Source organism: Hypomesus transpacificus, chromosome 17 (assembly GCF_021917145.1).
Source record: "Hypomesus transpacificus isolate Combined female chromosome 17, fHypTra1, whole genome shotgun sequence".
Taxonomy (NCBI): domain Eukaryota; kingdom Metazoa; phylum Chordata; class Actinopteri; order Osmeriformes; family Osmeridae; genus Hypomesus; species Hypomesus transpacificus.
The window spans coordinates 14,034,206-14,047,762 of record NC_061076.1 but is presented as its reverse complement, the minus strand read 5'-3'; the positions used below and the strand labels follow the sequence as shown (position 1 = coordinate 14,047,762).

At 41.4% G+C, this 13,557-nt stretch overlaps 1 protein-coding gene across 1 annotated transcript; it reads left to right on the top strand.

The window, feature by feature from the left end:
• The first annotated feature begins 267 nt into the window (after positions 1-267).
• On the top strand, positions 268-6,832 carry LOC124479369 (eosinophil peroxidase-like). Its single transcript, XM_047038105.1, has 15 exons — positions 268-310; positions 624-695; positions 785-872; positions 1,116-1,300; positions 1,405-1,537; positions 2,132-2,261; positions 2,378-2,584; positions 2,727-3,090; positions 3,303-3,463; positions 3,611-3,869; positions 3,976-4,146; positions 4,469-4,706; positions 4,941-5,152; positions 5,598-5,645; positions 5,852-6,832. Exons 1-15 carry the CDS (start codon positions 286-288, stop codon positions 6,283-6,285), a joined length of 2,727 nt encoding a protein of 908 aa, XP_046894061.1. The 5' UTR covers positions 268-285; the 3' UTR covers positions 6,286-6,832.
• Positions 6,833-13,557: the final 6,725 nt, after the last annotated feature.

The following is a 13,557-nucleotide window of genomic DNA, read 5'->3' as shown; positions in this document are numbered from 1 at the left end:
TTCCCTGATAATGTTTGACTTCAGTCAAACAGACCTCAGTACTTGTAAAACGATCATGCAGCTTTTGTAATAGTTTGAACTATAGTAAGCAGTGTTCATTCCATCAATCATTGAGGGGATGAGACAAGGTCTCTTGAATGGAAAGGAGGAAGAAGGAAGAGGTTTGTGGTGGTTTGTGAGAAGCATACTCCCCTCTTGAGCAACACAATAAAGGGTGAGGCTTCACCTGTTTCTATAAATACACAGTTACTGGTTAGATACATCACTAAACTGATCTTCCAATTCATGCGGTTGTCAAAGACTCACACAGGTAAGAGGACTTACGCCTCACACTTACAGATGAGGATCGTAGTTATTTATATTTTAATTCATGCATGAAAATCTAACTCAAAGTAGATTGGTAGGTTGTGTTCAAAGCTGTGTCAACTGTTTATTTATGTATCTGTGTATGTGTGATTATAAAGCAATTTTTGTCATAGTTGTTTAATACAGGTAGATTTAAAAAAATGTTCTTACAACATGTTTCTTTGGTATTCTTTGGTATATTATTGGTTTGGCCTAAGATTCTCCTTGAGGTACTCCCAGTTATGGCAGCTCAACACCATTTCTTATAATTATTTCAGAGATGGATCTCCTTCACTCTCTCCTTCTGACGTTGGGCTTGGTGCTGACACTCAACTACTCTGTCCTATCAGGTAGGATTATAAACAGACAGGCCACATTTACTAATCTCATATGCATATATTATATATATTTGACATATTTTGCTTATCATGGTCAACAGAGGAAAGCTTGGGCAGCCCCTACATACAAAGTGCACTGGAGGAGGCAAAGAGAATTGTGGACGATGCCTATAAGTACTCCAGAGAGAAGTGAGTGAAGCCGACAGTTATCCATCTTCTATTTGAATTATTGTTGTAGTACTTCTAATCTGTGTTCAGCAACCGTCTGTCTGGCAAAATATCGCAATGCGCATTGTTTTGATCCCACTTGTGGTCAATTCAGGCAAAACAGTTCTGGTTTCAAAATATTTCCGTTTATTGTATTCCTGGCAGAGATTAGTAGATACACAGCGGTGATGTTATATGAATGATCTGTGCGTGTTTGTGCCTCAGGAGTCTGGCCAGAGTGCGTAGCGAGTCAGTCAAGCCTTCAGATGTGCTACGTCTTTACAAGCAACCGCGCAGAGACACACGGTCTGCCGTGAGAGCTGCAGACTACATGGAGAACACCTTGAGACTGATCAAAGCCAATGTACACCATGCAAACAAACGCTCCATCAACCTAATCAATGCAACAGGTCAGTTAGACATAGGCATGCACACAAACATAGTACAGAAAAACACACACGCTGACGAATCGGGCACACACGCACATACTAACAATCTTTTTCTGTCACCTCAGATATACTCTCAGACCAGGATCTTGAAACCATCGCCACGATGACTGGCTGTGCGGCTAGAATAAGGCCTCCATCCTGTCGTACCACTCCCAACATCAACAAGTATCGCACGGCCACAAGTGTCTGCAACAACTTGTAAGGGTTTGTTTACAATTGACAGCTTTGGTTAAATTAAAACAAACTATGGTGTGATTGTTCTGTTAGTGCGGTTCATTTGAACAAGTGTGAACGATGCCATCCGAATCTTGGTGCATACCATAGAAGCGTACCAAGACCGCCTGAATAGTGGGCCTTGGCTTTCAAAGAAACAATAAAAGCTGTCCAATCAGGGTGCGACCTTATCCGTATCGTTTTGTTTAGGTTTGGTGTTAAAAATGCCAGTGTGAGCGCTAAGCGAACCAGGACTAAATCAATCATTTACTTTTTTGGTCCGGACTAAGAAAATCAATAGAACCAAACTTCAAGTGCGAGCAAGACCTGAGAGCAACCACATTATCTTTTTTTTCAGATTTCAAAAGCTAAACAAACATAATCACTTTCATGCATTTAAGGGTACCAACAAATTTGTGTGTTTAGGCTGTTGTGAAATATGAAGGTATATTTTTGAGGAAGAACCGCCGAAGTTTAATGACGTTTCTTTGAACGTTGGGCACTGAAACTTCACCGCACATTTTGAAAACATTTCCCGCAGAGTTTCTAAAGTTTGGTTTCTCAATGTCTATTTTCCAGGAATAACCCTTTCTTCGGAGCCTCCAACACCCCCTTCACGCGCCTGTTACCTGCTGAGTATGACGATGGCATCTCTGAGCCTATAGGCTGGGACCAAAATAAGAAGTTTAACAACTTTCTGCTTCCTCTGGTATGACCGCAGAAGCAGAACTTAGAAATTAAAACAAGATATCATCTTAAATGTCACAAACTGGTCTTTAATACACCTGGGAAAAATGCTGTTTTTTCTTTACTGTTTGTGCTCAGGTCAGGGAGGTCTCAAACCTCATTTTGAACACAACGGATGAGGCCGTGGTGAGCGATCAAGAGTTCACCCATCTCGTGACCCTGTTTGGTCAGTGGAATGACCACGACCTGACATTCACGCCTTTCTCACCTAGCATCCGATCTTTCAGCAATGGCCTGGACTGCGACCAGAGTTGTGAGCGCTCAGAACCCTGCTTCCCCATTCCAGTCAGTGACTTTCACTCTTTTGAATACATTTTTTAAATAAAGTTTGGAAGGGTGCTTGATTGTGTATAAATGGGGCATCCCACATTGTAAACACTCAGTTAAACGATTTTGCCATTAACCATATACTGTCCTTTGCGGGCAGATTCCACCGGGGGACCCTCGCATTCCCCCTGGCCCCAACAGCTGCATCCCTGTCTTCAGATCTGCACCTGTCTGCGGCACAGGAAACACAGCCTACATGTTTGGCGGTGTGAGCAATAAGAGGGAGCAGATCAATGCTCTAACGGCCTTCCTAGACTTGGGACAAGTGTATGGTTCAGAAGAGGGTCTGGCTTTGGACCTCCGTAACCTGACCGATGACGGCGGCCTTATGCGCGTCAACACTGAGTTTACAGACAACGGGCGGGAGTTGCTCCCCTTCACCACCCTAAATGGCAACATGTGCGCTACGCGCAAAAGGATCACCAATGACACAAATGCCAGGGAGGTGCCCTGCTTCTTTGCAGGTTGGTAGATCTCAACGGTGTCTCTCTTACAATATGCTCACACCTTTTAGTCAACCACAAACTTAACTTAAGGCAACCAGAAACTGAAGGCAGAGACGATTTAAAACATTTAGGTTCAGCAGTTGGCTCTGGTCAATTGTTCATTGGAACTTTTACAATGATGGTGCCTGTGACTATTTAAGTTGATGATTAAGTCCCTTTCTTTGCCCCAGGTGATGCACGTGTGGATGAGAATATCGCCTTGACATCCATTCACACACTCTTTGTGCGTGAGCACAACCGCCTGGCTCGTGAGCTGCGTCGCATCAACCCACACTGGGACAGTGAGACACTCTACCAAGAGGCACGCAAGATTCAGGGCGCCTATGCCCAGGTAACCCATGCACACACATGCACACTTGCACACGCACACAGTTTTTCTTCACATGTTCACTTTGATCCTCCTATATTAAGTATCTAAGTATTTTGAAACCTTTTCAAACATGTATGCATACACAGTATCTCTCCATCTCGTTATCAGATTTTAGTCCTCCGGGACTACCTGCCTCACATTGTGGGCCCAGATGAGATGAACCGTAAGCTGGGTCTCTACCCTGGTTACGATCAGAATATCGATCCAAGTATTGCCAACGTGTTTGCTACGGCTGCATACCGCTTTGCTCACCTCGCCATTCAGCCCCTGGTGTTCCGTGTTGACACAAACCTCAAAGAGAATCCTAATTTTCCCAGCGTACCTCTATATGAGGCCTTCTTCACCCCCTGGAGAGTGGTGTTTGAGGGTAAGTGACAAGGCAGGGGCTATGGATGACCCGCCTGTCAGGTTTATATCACCTGGAAGTGAGAAACCTTTTATACCGTTTTTTTTCTCTCTCTCTCTTCCCTTAGGTGGTGTTGACCCTCTACTCCGTGGTTTGATAATCCGTCCGGCCAAATTGGGTACTCAGGATCACATGATGGTGGATGCTTTGAGGGATAGACTGTTCCAGTTTGTTATGCACATAGCTCTGGACCTGGCCTCTCTAAACATGCAGAGGGGACGTGACCACGGACTACCTGGTACACACCTCCTTCTCCGTTCCCACTTAAAAACTCACTCATTCCGTTACCGTTGGCGATAAAAACGCACAGCTGACAGTCACCTCCCTCTATTGTTTATAAGAATTAACAGTCCATCAGCCCTTTTCCAGTGCACAGCATAATTTATTTTCTTACACATTCTGGGTAATACATTCTGTAAAAGGCATTCCATTCTGTTCTATTGTTACTATTTAAATACAAAAATTAAACCCATGTTTAATAGTATAGAATAAAAGAAAATGAATAAAAAAATTACAGTACATTTACAGTATACCAATTTTAATTTCCTGTTCCCTTTAAGGTTACAACAAGTGGCGCAGGTTCTGTGGGCTTTCTGAGCCCCAAGACCTACAAGAGTTGGCACAGGTCCTGAACAACACTGAACTGGCCCGCAGGCTTCTACAGCTTTACGGCACACCAGCCAACATTGATGTTTGGCTGGGAGGCGTGGCCGAGCCCTTTGTTCCGAATGGACGTGTGGGCCCACTCTTCGCCTGTCTCATAGCCAACCAGTTTAAGAGGATTCGCCAGGGAGACAGGTAAGGGTTTGCATGCATCTAAATGTATTAGTCAGGTGGCTGAACGGTGAGGGAATCGGGCTAGTAATCTGAAGGTTGCCAGATCGATTCCCGGCCATGCCAAATGTTGTGTCCTTGGGCAAGGCACTTCACCCTACTTGCCTCAGGGGTAATGTCCCTGTACTTACTGTAAGTCGCTCTGGATAAGAGCGTCTGCTAAATGACTAAAAGTAAATGTAATATTGCTGTTGCCAGGCTGTGGTACCAGAATCCAGGCGTCTTCACCTCAAGGCAAAGAGCTTCCCTGACGTCAGTCTCTTTGAGTCGTATCATCTGTGATAACACTGATATCAACATGGTCCCCCGCGACCCCTTCCGCATTAAGTCGAGCTCAAACCCTCTTGTCAGCTGCAACCGCCTCCTTCCCCTCAACCTCTCACCCTGGACAGAGAGAGCCTGTGAGCCAGGTAAATGGCCACTGGAGAAGGTTTTGTTTTATCGCTTGCATTTACTGTACATTCTATCAGAATACAATGGGTAACTTTTCATTTGTTTCAAATCTGTATTCCCATTTCAACATACAATGACCCTATGATAGAGAGCCAAGAGGTTGTCTTCAGGGCTTATGTATTTGTGTTTGGTCTTGCAGGCTCAACAGGCAGTTGCAATAATGACATTGAAAATTAGGTCTGACTCTGAGTGACGTGAAGAAATTTAAGCAAGCACAACACTTACAGTCGAAACAAATCTTTTGGTGGTTGGACTGTTTGCTGCTATGTTCCTTCTGACACAAACTGATGGTTCTGTTTATTTAGAAGTGCACTTTATGAATCCAATTAAATCAATGTTTTAATAAATATGATAGATTATTATAATTTTTATGTTAAATGCTTTCTCCTCCTCAACCCACAGATTGTCCACAGGGACCTGCTGGGCCCCAAGGACCCCCAGGAGAACGAGGTAGTTCTTTATTGCAAAAAGATGATCAATGTATTTGGTCAAAAAAAAAATTAAGTCATAGTTAATATCACACATTGTGTAAAAAGCCTACAGTATATCAAACTATATATATTTTGATATTTAATGTGATAAGTACTGTGACAAGCATTAAGAACTTGACATAAACTGTCCATAACTCCCACCTACTCATTGGTGATTATCCCCAGGTCCTGATGGCATGAGAGGTCCCCCCGGACACCCCGGTTCAAACAACGCTACCCAGCAACACTCTGCCTTCTCTGTCCGTCTGGGCGACACCAATCACTCCAGCAAGAAAGTCATTGTTTTTCGTCAGGTCATCTACAATGGTCAAAACCATTACAACACACGGACAGGGGTGTTCACATGTGCCCTGCCTGGTGTCTACCAGTTCAGCTACCACTGCACGTCATTCATTACTATGGGGAGCATTGACCTGTGGCTGAACGGTGCGTTGGAGCTGACGGGCTTCCAGCTTTTCCAAAATGGTCGCCACACCTCCACAGGTGACATGGTGTTGCAGCTAGCCCAAGGAGACCAGGTTTGGCTTGAGGCCAGTCTGGGGAACAATGGTCTCAGCTCCACCAGCTTCTTTTCAGGACACCTTCTTTTCACCATATGAACAACCTAAACCTTTAAACCTCAACACAACTTTTTTAAAGAAAGTGTTGGAAACGTCATGTTGTAAATTGGAAGGGAAAGTAGTTCTAGTGTAGTTGTCAGAAGTGTTTCTAAAGGTCGAATATTTTGTTTCCAAATAGTCAAATTTTTCCTATGGTTACAATAGATTAGGCACAGCTCTATAAATCATCCCCCAAATTGTGTTTCAAAACCGATATATATGACTGATTCTTGAAATAAGGGACAAAACATATCCCCTATCAAAATGTTGCAAATTGCCTAAAGAAACTATACATTATTTCATTTATAAAGGCTTTATAAGTTGGATATGAAAGACTTGTGTATGTTTAGACCCTTAGTTTTGTATATATTTATTTTATTTCATAGTATTTGTATAAAATACCAGCACTGTACTATGAAACCCCATGCAAATGAAATCGTCCTCTGTAGAGGTCACAGTATTAAACTGCAAAAAATGGGTTTTAAAATGTCAAATATGAATATGAGGTTAATTTGATGGCTTAATAAAATATCACAAAATACTAAAAGTGAACATTGCATTATTTTATACATTAACAACAACCTTTCAAAATCTGTCATAAATTCATGTCAACTCCGTTAGATATTTTTCAAATTCGAAATAAATCTGGCATATTTTGGTCAGCTTTAGCCCTGAGGACCCCTTTTGACTTCTTTCTGTTGATGGATGCAGCAGTCCAGGTTTTTTTTTTATTCAGCAAACAAGTTGAAATCCCTGTGGTCACAGCTTTTATGTGTCAACACTGTCTTCAAAGTAGGGATCATTTCAATAAAGAATTGAAATCAGGTGGCTGAGCGGTTAGGGAATCGGGCTAGTAATCCGAAGGTTGCCGGTTCAATGTTACTGTACTTACTGTATGTCGCTCTGGATAAATGTGTCTGCTAAATGACTAAATGTACATTTTGAAAGAAAGTTGGTATTTTGGTTTAGTTTAGTGGCGGCTGGCAACTGAGGAAAATCAAAATGGCTACTATTTACTAAACATGATTAAGTTGAAAAAACATGTTGTTTTGTCAACTCCGTCAGACGTCAACTCTGGCAAATATTTTGGACTGAGAGCAAACAGGCACCGCAGAAAGTATTGGAGGAAAGCAAAAAAAAAGTCCAGAGCTATGTACAATATTTGGCTAAATGAAATACACCCCACCACAAAGTCCTCTGGACCAGACTGTTGAGGAGCCTACTTCAAGCAGGCGTGCCTTTGCAGCTGAGAGGGAGAGGAGAAAAACTAGGAAAAGACACTCAAGGGAGATAAAAGCATTGAAAGAAAAGGTTCACAAAGAGGCAAAACAAACTAAGAAAGTAGGAATGGTGGAAAAAAAAGGCTCAAATAGAAAAGTCAAATGTCAAACCAAAAGATGAAACGATTGTAGATTCTCCACGAACAGAAACAGAGTGGATGCTAATGGGAAGCCAACTTCAAAGAAGTATCGGCTTCTTCGTTGGCTTCGCCAGTTGGGTTTTACCTACAAGTTAATGATTGACAGAAAAACAGACAACATATAAGAAGGCAACATATCTCCCACATATCAAACAGACTGTTAAGGAGTTCATTGTAAACTCATCTTGCATGAAAACTGATAAAACAGACACCATCACCAGGAACAAGATGAAATATCAAAGGATGATTTTAACAGACTCAATGCTGAACCTCCATAGCGACTTTCTCAAGAAGAACCCGAGTATGAAGAGGAGTTACTCATCCTTCTGTACTATCAGGCCCTTCTATGTAACACCACCCAAGGCATCCGACAGAAGCACATGTCTGTGTCTTCATCATGAGAATGCAGACTTGATGCTTCAGGCAGGGCCGGCGCAAGTACCTTTGCCGCCCTAGGCAAGATGTTTCAACAGCCTTGGCGCCATCTGCTGGTGGTGCAGGACGGTTAATTTATGGACGCACTTCAGTATTTGGCGCCCCCCTCTTCATGGCGCCCTAGGCGGCTGCCTAGTTCGCCTATAGCAAACGCCGGCCCTGGCTTCAGGTTCTGAGGGTGCTTTAAAGTCACCCAAACTGGAGGATAGTTTTTAATTAGTTTGTTGCACTCCAGCAAATGAGGCCTGCCTTCTTTGCACCTGTTTATGGTGCAAAACCAAGCATACAGTTCTGGCTCTAGAGATAAGTGGAATCAGTGTGGGAGCGAGTTCAAGACCAAACAGCCAGTGGGATCCACTTCAACATGAAACTCAACTTGCATAGTGGGAGTCTTTCAGAGTTGCTTCATCTGTATGAGGAGAAACTTAGAAGTGAGACAACAACACGTGTGCCTTGTTCACAATGAGGCACAAGCATGCAGAGAATTGATTGAAACATTAAGTGAGAACACAATAATTGTACATGTTGATTTTTCTGAATCCTGGAAGTGTAAATATGCTGTTAATTGTGCGTCAACACGGCGAGATGGAGGTTTTTCATTTTTATGAAATAATGTATGTTTCTTTTGTTCAATTGAGTGTGTTCATACATTAAAACATCAACTTATGTACATGCATCATTGTCTTGTGGGCACAAACCCATTAATTGTGTATATTAAAAATGAAAAAATCAACTAATGAAGGTAATTTAAAATGGCTAATTCCAAAACTATGTAAAATCATATTAAAAGTGTATACAATGCAAGTTATCACTTAACCTAGCGAAGGCACACCATTTTTACACACTTAAATATTTTTTACAGTGTTGCTGAATTGATCAAACACAAAAAAAAACATATTTTCATGTGTTAGATGGAGTTGACGAATGTCAAGTTAGTCAGTGAGTAACTGTTAATTTTTATAAAAAAGTGGTTAAATAAAAAACATGTTCCTTTTCATTGGATGATAGATGCGACCCGTGTTTATGAAAAAAATTACTTTTCAAAAGTACTTTTGTCCTTTATCTCAAGAATCAGTGAAGAAGAATCTTCTTTTTTTGTACTTCAGTAGGTGTTGCAACCAGAGAGGATATCATTTATGGGGAAATTGTGAGGGTGTGCTTGCGGTTGCCCCAGTTGTCCATAGTCTCATGCTGTTTACCAATATCAAACATTTAGTGTGTCTTTACATTGGTTTTAGACAGCCAAGAAAAAAAGATAAATGAGGTAGGTTGTTGGTCAACTTGTCCCGTTATCTGGTTACTAGGATTATAATTCCGGGAGAGCAACCATTAGTTGACATCTTTTTAAATTACATTTATATTATACCATGGTCTGGGTGAATACTCGATTCTGATTGAGTATTGACTGGCTGCAGGGGTGTCTGTTATCCGGTGATAATGTACACCTACTAAGTAGTTAATGTACACCTATAGTAGTAAACTATTGAGTTCGATTAGTTTCATAATTTACAAACGCAACACGAATCACAAATGTATTTCGTGATTCACAAATGTATTTCGTGATTCACAAATAAATGACCCCATTACATTTGTTTGCAACCGGACAAATACGAGTTACAAATCGGACAAACACGAGTTACAATCCCTTCATTTGTGTGTGGATTTTTGGAACTTTCCTGACGCATTTAGATTTACAAATGCATTTTTTCTAAAAGATATCTTCTGCAGTCTATCAGATGTCTCCAATTTTAGCCAATCACCGGACAATGTCTAATATGGGTAGACAGGCTCTGCTTTAGCCTAGAAAACACGGAAAATGACTAAACATGAATCCAGCCATTCTCAACCATATTCAATCACGTATGATCATCGGTTTAATAAGATTAACAAGGAAAATTTCACCTACATGCTACCAGACGACATTGCTCGTGATCTGAAGGAGACGATGTCCGTCATTATGGCAGGTTGTTGAAGACCACATAGACACGTTAATGTGATTGGCTAAAATTGGAAGAGACGATCTGATAGGCTGCAGAGGATATCTTTTAGAAAAAATGCATTTGTGAATCTAAGCGCGTCAGGAAAGTTCCAAAAACCCACACCACGAATGCAGGGATTCACACGAACGAATGCAGGGATTCACACCAACGAATGCAGGGATTTGTAACTTGTGTTTGTCAGGTTGCAAACAAATGTAATAGGGTCATTTATTTGTGAATCGCGTTACATTTGAGAATCACGAAATACATTTGTGAATCGTGTTACGTTTGTTTGAATCGTGTTACGTTTGTTTGTTTGTTTGTTTGTTTGAATCGTGTTATGTTTGTATGAATCGTGTCACGTTTGTTTGGATCGTGTTAAGTTTGTTTGAATCGTGTTGCGATGGTTTGTTTGAATTATGAAACTAATCTAACTCCATAGTTGTCCACGGGTCTAAAAATAAGGTAACCAGCCAACCAAGGTACAACGTCGCGGCAACGTTGTCCACGGGACCAAAATTAACGTAACCAGCCGACCAAGGTACAACGTCGCGGCAACGTTGTCCATGGGACCAAAAAATAACGTAACCAGCCGACCAAGGTACAACGTCGCGGCAACGTTGCCCACGGACCTAAAAATGACTTTACCAGCCGACCAAGGTACGACGTCGCAGCAACGTTGCCCACGGACCTAAAAATGACGTTACCAGCTGACCAAGGTACGACGTCGCGGCAATGATGCCCATGGGTCTAAAAATAACGTAACCAGCCGACCAAGGTACGACGTCGTGGCAACGTTGCCCATGGGACCAACTGGCAACAGTCCCTTTATAACGTTGCTACAACGTTGCCACGACGTTGCCAGAAGGTAACGTTGCGGGTTACCAACTGAGCACTTACTGGCAACGTTGCCGCAACGTCATGTGTTAGCTGGGTAGTTTAGTTGACGTTAGTTAACGTTCGTCAATGTTTATCACTTTGACAAAGCTTGCCTCGTCTAGATAGCTAGCCATGGGGAATCTCTTCCGTCTGTTCAACGAAAATGTGAAGTTTGACGCCGCATAATGACACAGTAGAGCTAGGCTAGAGCTAGGCTAGCTCTGGACGTTCTGCACTGCACATAAGCAGATGGTTTGAGAGCATGTGTGAATATTAAAATAACAAAGTAGGAGAATGTAATTTGGTATACATGCAATATAAGGTGTATACACATCGTATACTTTATTTTCGTTGCTGTGGCAACTATTCCTTAACAAATTAGCTGAAAAAATGGTCTCGGACAATAATTGGGTCTAGAAAGTCAATAATTCAGTTTTGTTCAATTCAGCATACAAATAATTCAGATAATATATATTCAACGGTCAAACATTTCAGTTTTATGAAATTCGACATACAAATATTTAAGATCTTTCAAATTCAGATACTTTTGTCAGCTTTCTAACTCCATACTCTGAGCTTAATATTGCAAGGTATAGATCAGACATTGTTTATTATATTCAGAACATTTCAAACAGTTTAGATGTAACAAAGTATGCTAATCACTATCTTTAATTGTTGTTAACTGATCAATGGTTTAAGGACAGACCTCTTCAGTGAGCACATGGAAACTTTCACAACCATTGTCCCTACAAATTACAATAGGTACCTTAGCGAGCTCGTGATATATGTTAACGTACATTTGTAGTGTCCACATGGTAACAAAACGTATGTTTGAATAACATCACGTTGTGTAACATTACCACCATTTTCTGTTGAACAATTTTCGGAGCCAAGGGCAACATACCTTGCTAACCGAAGGTCAGGTCGAAAAGAACAATAGGGAAATGTGAGAATACAGATAACCCGCGATGGGTCAAACCAAAATATAGCCTACAAATCTTTGACAATCACATGTAGGCCTATGTACAATATAGATATGAAAAAGTGTTTGTACCAAAAATGTACATAGTTATCCAACTGTATTTCTATTAAAAAACACAATGAAATATTATTATTATTAATCTTATTATCAAATGATTAACATCCCCTCTTGATCAGACCAATTTTAATTGGTCCTTGTATGCAATTTTGTGCATAATCGGAACAACATCACACTGCTACACTTTCTTAAAAGTGTAAATCTAATCCTTAGTTTCATTGAAGAAGATAAAATGATCAAACTGTGTTTGGTTGATTTTACTCTTAATGCATGACTATGTTTAACTTATGGTCTGCACCTCTCTGTCACCAACTGTCTCTCGAGTGGGGGGTGAGGGCTTTATATCTATTGGCCTATTACAATTGTAAAGATCCTATGGCTTCCTCTCCAAATGGGCCTTGATACAATGCTATCTAATATTCTCTAACCATTCTGCACAGTTTTGGGGAACTTTCCCCACTTTCCGCACCCTTTGCCCAGTTCCTCTATTCTGCCCTACTGCATGTGTTTTCCAACACCAGTTACAATCAACCAAATTATAATTAAACAACATGATCCTCGAAAGTGTTAGAGTGTACCTTGAGGAAAGCAAGCAACAATAATATAATTCACAGCCAGCACAAATAGTTAAATCAGTTACAACTAACCAACAAGATCAGCAATTCCCTCAATAATCGTCATTGTGTTCCTAGTGGAAATAAGCTAACATCTGATCCAACAAATCATTCCTAAGTGCTGGTGTACCCCCGGAACAAGTGCGTCTTTAAAGTGAACTTTGTCACTTTGTCCCGGGGGGGGAACGGTGCAGGGGAAAATCTTGCCCGGAGCGCCAAATGTGCTAGGATCGCCATGGTGGGGCCACCAGAAGGTTGTCAGAAGAAGACCGTTGGTGGTGGGTGGGGGTGTAAGGCTGGACGAGAGACTTGATGTAGTCAGGTGCAGTCCCGTTCACCTCTCGTAAGGTCAGTACCAGGGTCTGTGCCGAGTATAATTTGACAGGCAGCTAAACTCTAAGTTTCATTATTGTCGTACCAAAGTCGCACAATATGTTAAACCTACCGTATATTAAAAAGATGATGCCACGTGCCAGCGTTGTTTAGAAGCAGGTTCGTCAACTATTCGACGCCCTCTGCTGGACGGATATTTTTACCAGAAAAAATTGTGTGGTTTCTCCCCATGTTGAAAAATGAGACCGACAAAAAACATCACATACAAATCTTGAGAAAGAGGTCTTATCAATGCAACTTTCACATAGTTTGTGTTAGTTTAAAAGGTGCATGTAAACAGAAAGTTTAAAGATGTAGTGTCTTGCCAATGTTATAGCTGTTAACATGTTATTCTTGAGTAGCCTATGTAAACTTGGTAAAGTAGAACAGAACGTTGGCAACATTTCTGGCAATCCTGGATAATGCTTCCCACTTCCTACACAACATAGCCACGCTTAAGAGCACCTTTAGAAACAGACTTATTCAACCCTGGTGTGTTGAGGAGCGATACAGGAGGTCATTATTGCCGGGCGA

Bases quoted from the DNA above. Each gene is read 5' to 3' on its own strand.
- LOC124479369 (XM_047038105.1), top strand. From the start codon at position 286: ATGCGGTTGTCAAAGACTCACACAG. The intron at 4,147-4,468 runs GTACACACCTCC...GTTCCCTTTAAG, and splicing joins ACGTGACCACGGACTACCTG to GTTACAACAAGTGGCGCAGG. The intron at 4,707-4,940 runs GTAAGGGTTTGC...TGCTGTTGCCAG, and splicing joins AGGATTCGCCAGGGAGACAG to GCTGTGGTACCAGAATCCAG.